This window comes from Gopherus flavomarginatus, chromosome 7, assembly GCF_025201925.1.
Source record: "Gopherus flavomarginatus isolate rGopFla2 chromosome 7, rGopFla2.mat.asm, whole genome shotgun sequence".
Taxonomy (NCBI): domain Eukaryota; kingdom Metazoa; phylum Chordata; order Testudines; family Testudinidae; genus Gopherus; species Gopherus flavomarginatus.
This window is the reverse complement of record NC_066623.1, coordinates 44,788,390-44,799,635: the sequence shown is the minus strand read 5'-3', so window position 1 is coordinate 44,799,635 and position 11,246 is coordinate 44,788,390. Positions and strand designations below refer to the sequence as shown.

The following is an 11,246-nucleotide window of genomic DNA, read 5'->3' as shown; positions in this document are numbered from 1 at the left end:
ACACATCCCAGGTGCGGGCAGCTCCTGGGGGCGGGGCTCTGGCTCAGCTCGGGGGCGGGGCAGCTCCTCGGGGCGGGGCTCCAGGACAGAGCGGGGGCGGAGCAGCTCCTGGGGGCGGGGCTCTGGCACAGCCCATGGGCAGGGCAGCTCCTGGGGACGGGGCTCTGGCACAGCCCATGGGCAGGGCAGCTCCTGGGGCAGGGCTCTGGCTCACCTCAGGGGCGGGGCAACTCCTGGAGGCGGGGCTCTGGCACATTGTGACTGCGGAACCCGGGCTGAACAGCTGCTTCCTGGTTCTCCACGTGCTGCCAGCAGCGCTGGAGCTGCCCGAGCCGGAGCGGAGCCGCTGTTCTCAGCTGCAGCCAGGATCTGCCCCCGGCCCCGCTGGGATCCAGGTTTGGACAGAGACTGGGGCTCGGTGGTTCCCCTTGGTGTGGCTGGCGGGGGCGGGAGGGGAGAAGCCGGAGCTGCAGGCGGGGAAAGGGCGGTGGGACATTGTGACCCGGAGCCCCCGGGGAATGAGAGACGCTGGGGGCAGGAAAGTGACTCTGCCCCAGGGAGCCTGGGAGAAGCCTTGAAGGCGCCTCGGCCCCAGTGGAGCTGCAGGAGGATCCGCCCGCCCGCCCCGCTGGGATGGGGGGGCCGGGGCCCGGCCGTCGTGTGGGGGGGAGGGGCGGACCCCGGGCCAGGCGGGGTGGGGGCGGTGTATTAAATCCCTCTCCATAGCAATGTGCTACTCCCGGGCACTGCGCATACCCAGTAACAGCCGCTGAAGCCGCTGCCCTTCCCCCTGCCCGGACCAGCCGTAACGTTCCGCCAGGCGCTGGGGGCGGGCTGGAGCGGGGCGGGGGAGTAACAGGGAGCGTGGGGGGGGCGGGCGCAGAGCAGGAAATTGATGGGCGGGGCGGGGGGTCAGGCAGCTGGAGGCAGGGTTCGTGGGGGGCTAAAGGGCACAATCCGGGCTGGGGGGAGGAGCAGGAGTTGAGCTCAGGGGGAGGCGCTGGCAGAGCCACCCCCTTTGGTGTGAGGGCGGAGGTGTCGAGGGGGGAGGAGAAGCCGGAGTTGCAGGGGGGGGAGGTCACTGGGGTGGGGGGGTAGATCTGTCTCTGTGCAGCCAGGACATTCCCGGGGTGGGAGGGAGGTGAGTTAACTGGATCCTGTCCCTGTTTTTGCCACTTCCTCCCACACACACATTCTCTCAAGATTTCCCCTTTTCTCTCTCATTATCACACGTGGCTATAAAATCCAGGGAGATTCTCCTCCCCGCCCCCCAATGATCAGCTCTCTAATTGCCTCTGATTTTCCCTTTTCTCTCCATACTTCTCAAATGTCAATTTAAAATCTCTCCGATGGGGGGTGGATTTTCCCACCCATTTTATCTGCAGCGATTTGTCCTTGTTTGGGTGGGAAATTGTTGCCCTGGGTCATTCCCCAGAACATGGCTCCCACTGGAGTGGGATGGGATGAGGTTCCCGTTCTCTGCCAGGGCAGGGAAGGGAAGGGAGGAGCACATCCCCCATGGAGACTGCCCAGACCCCATTTCCCAAGTCTCCTGCGGCCCCCTTCCATTGTCCAGGGAGCCTTCCAGCTCCCCCCCGCCCTTAAATCAGCTCCTCAAAGGGCTCTGAGCTGCTCACGTGAATGGTTGCCCCGTGGCCGGGGGGGACCATCACATTCTGTTTATGTATTGGACAGTCATATAAAATCCAGTCCAACAGTCCCCCTTTTCCACTAGTTATTTAATAGCAACATCAAATCCCCTCCGATCTTGGTGGTTTTCTCTCATGTTATCAAATGTCGTTTGTGACAGGGTTCTCTCTGCGTGTCTCAAAGATTGATATAAAATACCCCAAACATTTGCCCCACTTCTCTCTAGTTGTTTTATTTCTAATTGAATATGATGGGTTGTTTCCCAATGTGCTAAGATGCAGCCGCCTCTGGGGTGGATCCATGGTGGCCATTATTTGCTAGTGACAGCCCGTGGATCTTTCTTGCCCTCCAGGCCTTCCATTCTCCTGTTAAAGAAGCACTCCCCAGGCTCCCTCTGCCTGTGTGACTGGCCAGCAGGAGGTGGTGTTAACTTTCTAGCCACTTCTCACACTCTGTGAGGTAACACTTGCAGGGGCAGGGAAGGTGTCTGTGTGGGGAGATTGCAGCTGAAGGGGCATTGTGGTAGGGGGAGGCCTCTGGGTGGCTGGGCAGGGGGTACCCTAGTCAGGTTGGTGGGTTGTGGAGGTTTGGGGTTTTCGGGGGTGGTGGTTCTGATGTGCCCATCCCTGAGGCTATGGGTCCTGGAGGTGGGTATCGCTGGGGGCCTGGTGGCTGCAGAACAGTGGGGGTGGGTGTCTCTTGGGGAGGCGGGACAGAGGGTTAGAGGGAGCCTGGTTCTGTGCCAGGGGCTCTGTCTGTGCTTCCCCCGCTGGTTCCTGGTTTTGTTGCCATGCCCAGTGCACAGAGCTGGGGGAGGGGATCCCTGGCACTAGGTGAGGGCATGCCAGGGAAGCAGAGTGATGGGTCGCACTGTAAAGCATCAGGGGGTCACACTGGGCAGAGGAGGGGGTCCCAGGCAAATGTCAGGGTAGATCGTTCTGGAGGGTGGGGAAGTTCCTAGGCAGGCAGTGAGGGACTGAGTTCCCAGTGGGGGGGGGGTCCCTTGAGGGGGTCCCTGGCTGCTGGGGGCTCTTGGTGGGGGGAACCCTTTGGGATTCCCAACCTGGCAATCATGGTGTGGTGGGGGTTCTCTGGCCGGTGGGGCTTTGAGGGGTATCTGGGGTCCCTGGCCAGGGACTCTGGGGGCTGCGTCCCAGGGAATATCTGATGGGATCCTGGCTGGGGGGTGTCTGGGGCCCCTGGCTGGGGGGTCTGGGCTCTGGGTACTAGGGGGTGTCTGGGGGCTGCTGCTAACCATGATCCTTCTCTCTGGTCAACTTGTACCAGAGTCCTGGCTCCTAGTCACCAGGTCACCAAGTCCATTCCCCAGTCACGTGCCCTGTCACTGTGATAACTTTCTGTCCACTTAGCAAACACTGTTAGTGTGAAATCACAGAATTTACTTTTCTCCTCTTTTGAAAACTGCAGGAACTTTCGGTTCCGTTTGGAAAATTTTTGCCCCCAGTCCTTGTCCTAGATCTGCGGGGGTGAGGGAGGTGGGAAGGGAGTCAGCACTGCCACACGATGGTCTTTTCCACAGCGTTCTGAACTCATTCTTTCTGAAATCCGGTGTCATTGAGACCGTTGTTAATCCAGAGTCACTGTATGGAAAGACAAGGAGTGATTCCAGATGGACAGTGGGTCAAATGAGATCAGCCATTCTCCCTGTGAGGAGGGGCTCCCATTAGCTGCTCTCCCCAGAGAGCTAAAGGAGGGAAGCTGCTCATACACTCTCTCCCTCTCTGCTCAGGATATTGGGGTTCAGCTTCCTGGGTCAGATGCTGCAGCCTCCATTGTGATCTGGGAGACCAGGCTTGGCAGCTGCTGCTCCCCCAGTGGGGCTCTGTGCTGGGAAGTGACCTTAATTAAAGCTTCTTCTCTGCCCGGCCCAGGGGATGACTTTCTGCAGCTGGTCCTAGCCCCCTAGGGCAGTCCTGGGCCCTGTTACTACTAAATTCTGAGCCAGAGTCTCCAGGTAACTGAAAGACCTCAGGGAATGTCCTAGGGTCTGGCAAGAAAGTGACTCTGCACAAACAACACCACCTCATTTCTCCTCCCATTAGCGGTTGCCAGGAGGAAATCCAGCCATGGGAGAGCAAAGCCCCCAGGAATGGGACTGTCCCAGCCAGAGGGGCAGGGAGAGAGGACAGGGGAAGGAGAGACTGAAAGGGGCAGTGGGAGAAATGAATGTGGGGGAGAGATTTCCAGCTCTCTAGTCCACCCAGACACATGTATTGCTGCATCCTGGGGCAGAACCACTTTCCAGTGAACAAAACAAGGATCAGACAGAGCAAAAGCCAGTTCCTGACTCCATATTCCCCCTGCTGGGGTGTGGCTGCCGTGGGGTCAGTGTCTGAGGGAATCCCCCACAGTGACTCCTTTGGTTCTGCTCTTTTCTAGCCTTGTGTTCAGAGAAGGGGTGAGGGGAGAGAGAAGGGAGGTTAAAAATGTGTCTGTGGACTTAGCCTGGCAGGAGGGGCCAGGTCTAAATTGTAATAAACAGATTGAGCATTTCCCAGCATGACAGAATCTAGGGTGTCTGTCTGCAGGGAAAGGGCCTGGGGGAATTGTGATGTGAAATTAACTAAAACCGGTTCTGAAACGCCCACAACTGCCCTTCTCCCCCAGACAGGCTGCAGAATGTTTTGCTCCAGCTCATCCCAGCCTGGCGTGGGACAGGGAAGAGAAATGGCTGCAGTGGAGTCAGTCCAGGTAGAGATTATCGGGGGGTTGCTGGTGGGTTCCTGCTGGAGGAAAGGGAGAGCAAATACACCAGAGGTGGGAAGGTTTGCAGAGTCTGGTTTGGAGGTTGGAGCGGGGCAGGAAATTCACAGCGTGGGGAAAGGAGGAGGCCAGGGTGTGGCAGACCTGCTGGGAGTTATTTACTAAGTGGCCTAGATTCTAGGAACAGACCCAGGAGGTTTGGAGGTGGAAATGCCCTAATTTGTGAAGAGAGAAAATAACCCACCTACATGGAGCTAGTCAAACTGACCAGACTCCTAGTGCTGGAGCCTGACCTCATTAACCATCAGCTGCTGTGAGATATAAAGGGGACACCCATGAGTCAGGCTTATTGGAGCTGCCTCTCCCTTCATATCCCGCTCCTCACAATGAGGAGGGTGTTGGGCATCCTACCAGCGAGCTCTCCCTGGACCCTGCTAGGGGCTCCATCTCCTGTATCAGTCAGTGGCTAGTAGGGGGGTGATGGATATGCTGGGAGAGATAAGGGGCTCTCTCTTCATCCCCTCACCCTGGCATTTGCTGGATACTCTGAGCCAGGTCGAGGTGGGACTCTCCTGACTATGATCCACCCAGAGCTTCCATTTGATTCACTCTTCTCTGCCACAAATAGTGGGGCTGTGAGTGGGGCAGCAAGTCCTTAGTGTTGGACTCTTACTCTTTCAGGGGCTGGTGACCTTCAAGGAGATGGCTATGTATTTCACCAGGGAAGAGTGGGCTCTGCTGGACCCCACTCAGAGAGCCCTCTACTGGGATGTCATGCAGGAGAACTATGAGACTGTGACCTCGCTGGGTAAGGGTTCCTGTCCCTTCTGTTCTTGGAAGGGGAAATGAAGAGTGAAGGTTCACGCCACCCCCACAATGCCATCTGTACCCTGTCCTGTTTCAGCATCACCCCAATAGGCCAGTGACACACATAATACCAGAGACCCTCCTCTGCTGCAGAACACTTTGGGAACAGAGCACAGGAGCCGTATTGCACAGTGTCAAATATCTCCTGTTTGCTCAAGTGAAACTGGGGGTTAGGTCTGGCATAACTGTCCCATACCCCTAATCATTTTTGTTGCCCTTTTCTGAACCTTTTCCAATTCCAATATATCTATTTTTGAGATGGGGTGACATGTGCATGCAGTATTCAAGATGTGGGTGTATCATGGATTTATTTGCTGTTTTTACAAATATGATCTATGAGATATTCTGTCATATCTATCACTTTCTTAATTATTTCCTACATTGTTCACTTTTTTTCACTGCTGCTGCACATTGAGTGGATGTTTTCAGAGAACTATCCACAGTGACTCCAAGATCCATCTCTTGAGTGGAAACAACTAATTTAGACCCCATCATTTTGTATGTATAGTTGGGATTGTGTTTTCCAATGGGCTGCACTATGTGCTATCCTGTCATCTAGTACTGCTGAGATCCTGGATTCAGTAATATCCCTGCCCTTCCTGTTCCCTTTCTCCACCGAACCCCGCCAGCCCATGCTTCCTGTTCCCAGCTTCCCCAGGATTCTCGCACTGTCTCTGAACCTCTCTGTCAGCAAGAAGCAGTGCCAGGGACACTTGCCCTCTGTCTGGAGTCTTCGATTTCTGGGACATGGATTTACTTTCTCTGTGTTGTAAGAGGCTCTGTCATAATGAGTGTCTGTGATGTTACCCAGAGTACAATCTGGACTGTTAAATAGCTGTCCCCTCAGTCCTCCAGCATGGGGTGCCTTTTCCACTGTTTTCCCGCGAGAACAGCCCCTCTTGGCCAATTAACACACAGTCTCCAGCATGTAACTCACTCCCAGCTACACAGTATTGAGTGCTGCTAGACAGCCACTCATGAATTACACCTCAGGAGAAAACCAGCAAATTCTCAAGTGCCCAACTTTCCCCCAGAAATGTGCATCTTGCACTGTCCAGCACGCTACTGAACGACCCAAGCTCATATGAAGTCTGTCATTTCATCAGCGGAAAATGACATGCACCAGCTTGTTATCCCAAACAGAGTTTCCAACACACTTCAATCCACACATACTGGTTAGATGAACAATAAACCAAGATTGTTAACTACCAAAAACTAAAACTAGGCCCAGTCCATGAAAGGGGCACTCCCAGGAGAGACTGTATAAAGGCTGGAACATGAAACACCTTTGTAAACCTGAGACAGCTGCCTTGGGGACAATGACAGGGAGAATCCCCCAAAGTGACTCCTTTGTTTCTGCTCTTCTCTGGCCTCCGATTGTTCCTTCCAACGTGGAGTACTTTGCACTTGTCTCTACTGAATTTGATCCTATTTACTTCAGATCATTTCTCCCGTTTGTCCAGATCATTTTGAATTTTAATCCAATCCTCCAAAGCACTTACAACCCCTCCCAGCTTGGTGTTGTCCGCAAACTTGATACGTGTAAGAGAGAGACTGTTACTGGGAGGGTTTCCCCATGTGTCAGAGGGTTACACCCTGGTGGGAGGGGGCTAGGCCTGTACTGGAATAAGGTCACTCTGTGCTTCACAGTGTGCTAGAACCTAGAATGTGCATTAGCAGGGGAAAAGCTGGGGGGAATCGGCTTGGGGAATGGACAAAAGCCTAGTCTGAATTCTCACACCTTGCCCTTTTCACCCCGGCAGGCCAGAGAATAACATCCATGTTTCGCTGCAGATCATCTCGTCCTCCCAGGGGCAAGGAAATGGCTGCAATGGAGCTGGCTCAGGTAAGAGATTATCAGGGTGGCGGGCTCTGCTTGGAGGTTGAGGAGCAGTAAATGCATAAGAGGGTGGGAATTGCTAGAGGTGGTGGGAAGCAGGAAATATCTCGGGTGGAGAAAGGGAGGGGACAGCATGTGACAAACCTGCTGAGACTTGTGTAGTGTAGGGCGTGATGGGTTGTCACCCCCAGGAGGCAGTTTGTGGAGCTTCTGGGAACTGCTGTGTCCTCTAACCCTCACGCTGGGCTGGCCCTTCTCACACTGCTTTGCTGGAGATTTCGCCAGCCTCTCCAGGGCCTGTTATCACCCAACACAACAGCAGGTGGCGCCATGCAGCCAACTAAGCTACCTGAGTGCGTTACCTAAGCCACTCAAGGACAGATAGAAGACAAGAGCCAATTTCCCACTCCCCAACCTTGCACACTTGCTGTAGTATAAATCCAGAATGATACCATCTTATAGTGCACAGGGATCTCTATAATGCAAGCTCATTAATGTAGTTCCCCTTCCCCTCGATATGGGACAGATGTGCACAACAAGCTGAGATTTTCCCCAGACACTTCACTCAAAATACGCTGGTTAAGATAAAGCATCAAACAAGTTTATTAACTGCAGAAAGATAGATTAAGTGATTATAAGTGATAACAAACAGATCAAAGCAGATTATTTAGCAAATAACCAAAACTCAGACTAAGCCTAACATACTAGATGGATAGAATTTGAATTAGCAATTTCTCACCCTGACTGATGGTACAAGCAGTCCCCCAAGTTTCCATACACAAGCTAGAAATCTCTTGATCCTGGGAGCAGCACTTCCCCCACATCCGTTTTTGTTTCTCAGGTGTTTCCAGAAGTTCTCTTGTGTGGAGAATGAGGCCAAGAGATGATGTCACACCCCACCTTATGTAGCTTTTCCATATGGTGGGAACCTTTTGTTCCAAACTCAGTTCCTAGTCCAGTTTGTGGAAAAATACAGGTACTAAAATGGAGTTTAGTGTCATGTGGTCTGGTCACAGGCCCTGCTGAGTCATAGTAGCCATGACTCATAGGCTGGCTGAAACATTCACAGGAAGGCTAAGCTCTTCCACAGTCCATTGTCTTTGTTGAGCCATCAGCACTGTCTGGCTTCTTCATTGTTGTACCTGAAAGGCTCATTGTGGGTGTTACCCAGAGTAAGCACATTTGAAATACAGATCCAGAGTCAATATCCATAACTTCAGATACGAACATGATATGTGCACACAAATAGGATAATCATATTCAGCAAATCAGAACTTTTCCAGTGACACCACACATGATGCATCTTCTACAAAATAGATCATAATTATGTCCTAATCATATTATAATCATACCACTATGATGAATATGGGGGTGTAGTGTCAGATAGGTCCTAATTTCAAGGCACAGGAGTTGGGAATGGAACTTCCCCTCTTTGTGGAACAGGAAATAACCCTCCAGCCAGGGCTGGGACAACTTCCCAGACTCTCAGTGATGGAGCCTGAATCTACTGACATTTCATTAATTACCACCAACCCCAATCTTTGTGGCAACTGTAAACTTTATCAGTGATGATTTTGTACTCTCTTCTAAGTCATGGATAAGAATGTTAAATAGCACAGGGCCAAGAACCAATCCCTGCAGGAACCTGCTAGAAAGAAATCCACTCGATCATGGTTCCCCATTTACTATCAGAGTTTTTAATCTATTTAATGTATGCCGTGTTTATTTTGTATCATTCTAGTTTTTTTTAGTAAAAATATTGTGCTAATCAAGTCATGTCCCTTACGGAAGTTTAGGTATATTACATCAATACTATTAGCTGCAACCAAACTTTTGATCTCATCCAATAAGGATATCCCGTTAGTTTGATAGGCTCTATTTTCTCTAAACCTTTGTTAATGGGCACTACAATTCTGACCTTCTAACTTCTATTCTTTATGATTGACTTCCCCTTTCTTCCATATATTTTATTTGGAGAGTGCTTGGATTCCTACCAGGGAGCCACTATCAGGGTCCAGAGACAGCCCCATCTCCTATATTAAGCTCTGGCTAGTAGCTATGTGATAAATGTGAAGACCCTGCTTCTGTCTGTCAGATGGGAGACACAAAGGTTCTCTCTTTCTACCCTCTGATGCCTCCTGGCTGCTGTAAGCAAGGTGGGGTGGGACTCTGTTAACATGTGCCTCCCGGAGCTTCCATTTCCCTGGTGCTGCTGTTCCGTGAATAGTGGGGTTGTGAGTGGGTCAGCAGGTACTGAGTATTGGACTCCTGCTCTTTCAGGGGCCGGTGACCTTCGAGGAGGTGGCTGTGTATTTCTCCAGGGAAGAGGGGACTCTGCTGGACCCCACTCAGAGAGCCCTCTACAGAGATGTCATGCAGGGGAACTATGAGACGATGGTCTTGCTGGGTAAGGATTCCTGTCCCTTCTGTTCTTGGAAGGGGAAATGAAGAGTGAAGGTTCATGCCACCCCCACAATGCCATCTGTACCCTGTCCTGTTTCAGCATCACCCCAATAGGCCAGTAACATACATACTACCAGAGACCCTCCTCTGCTGCAGAACACTTTGGGAACAGAGCACAGGAGCAGCATCACACAATGTCAAATATCTCCTCTTTACTCAAGTAAAACTGGGGTTAGGTCCAGCATAATGAACAGAAGCTTCCTACCCCCAGCCTTCTCTCAAACCCTGAGCCTTCTCTACCCAAACCAGAATGTGCTTGGGGTGTAACAAGCAGGCGGCTGGAGTCAGAGCTGCCAGTCCAGGGTTACTTATCATACAGACACTCAGTGCGTCCTTGAACGCTGGCTGGGAGTATCCAGACAGGGGAGCTCCAGCAGCAGAACACTGAATCTCACCCAGGATTACAGATGACACAACTCCTCGCTGATCTGGATTGCACCCCAGCATGTGAAAATGGCCTAGGTTGGTAGTGACATTTCTTGAGACATGGAGAGTCTTGCTCCCATATCACCAGGTGTAATAAAAATAACAGGAAAGGCCAAATATGGAAAACTGATTGTTCAGCTTGCTTTTGACCTGCATCATATTTTGCAATATATTCCAAATAAGGAAATTAACGTGCAACGTATGTGTCATTGTTTGTGGTTTTAAGCTGTAAAAGGCTTGTGTGATTTTTAGCTCGGGAACAGTATTCCAATAGCTGTCGCCCCCTGCGTGCTTGTAACCAAGAAAAGAGCCTCAGGCTGAGCTGATTCAAATATTAATCCTGTGGTCGTTTTCCACAACAGCCTCAATAGGTCCCTGTGATGGAATGTAAGGCTACATCTAGACTACCCACCGTATCGGCGGGTTAAAATCGATTGCTCGGGGATCGATATATGGCGTCTCATCTAGACGCCATATATCGATCCCCGAGCGCGCTTATATCGATTCCGGAACAACACCAACCCCAACGGAGTTGCTGATTTGACAGGGGGAGCCGCGGACATCGATCCCGCGCGGTGAGGATGGGTGAGTAATCCGATCTTAGATATTCGACTTCAGTTACGTTATTCACGTAGCTGAATTTGCGTATCTAAGATCGATTTCCCCCCGTAGTGTAGACCAGCCCTTAATGTCTTCACACCTTCCCCCTGCAGGAGAATGGCTGTTTGACCAGCTGTTTGCCTTGCTGTCTCTGAGGAACTGGTCTGTGGGTGTTCCCCAGAACTGTAACTTTTTCAGTAATATCATACTGTAAAATCTCACAATTTTACATACAGTGTTACTACACATTTTAACAGGAGGATAATATTCAGTAGGTTATGCGTTTTCTAATGATACCTCACAAGCCATACTGGGTACAAAATTGATCATAATTTTCTAGAAGAGTGAACACAGGGGTACAGATTGACACAGTGTCTGTGTGTGTGTTCCCAGCAGATATGTGGGTATTTCAATCCCTCATAAGCACAATGTTTGGCATCTTCAAGGACCTGGGGAACTGGTCCTGGGAATTCACTAGTTTAGCAAGTGTGAGACTGCATGAAATTGTGAGACACTTTGGTATTAATAATAAAATAATATAATCTGATAAAATTGCAATGAATCATGCTAGGTATGCCATGTAAAGTGTCAGTGAAAATGTTATGATTTGCCAAGTATGATAATTTTGTTTCTATGTTTCTATCACCTTTGTATTGTGAGTTACAGATATGTAAGG

General features: G+C 51.2%; 1 protein-coding gene across 1 annotated transcript; it reads left to right on the top strand.

Moving 5' to 3' along the window:
- Window positions 1-279: 279 nt before the first annotated feature.
- Window positions 280-11,039, top strand: LOC127055894 (zinc finger protein 560-like). Its single transcript, XM_050963435.1, has 5 exons — window positions 280-395; window positions 4,279-4,362; window positions 5,056-5,182; window positions 7,005-7,087; window positions 9,362-11,039. Exons 2-5 carry the CDS (start codon window positions 4,291-4,293, stop codon window positions 9,527-9,529), a joined length of 450 nt encoding a protein of 149 aa, XP_050819392.1. The 5' UTR covers window positions 280-395; window positions 4,279-4,290; the 3' UTR covers window positions 9,530-11,039.
- The last annotated feature ends 207 nt before the right edge of the window (window positions 11,040-11,246 follow it).

Coding starts and splice junctions, on each gene's coding strand:
- LOC127055894 (XM_050963435.1), top strand. CDS start 4,291: ATGTTTTGCTCCAGCTCATCCCAGCCTGGCGTGGGACAGGGAAGAGAA. Junction 4,363..5,055: donor CTGCAGTGGAGTCAGTCCAG/GTAGAGATTATC, acceptor TTACTCTTTCAG/GGGCTGGTGACCTTCAAGGA. Junction 5,183..7,004: donor TGAGACTGTGACCTCGCTGG/GTAAGGGTTCCT, acceptor TCACCCCGGCAG/GCCAGAGAATAACATCCATG.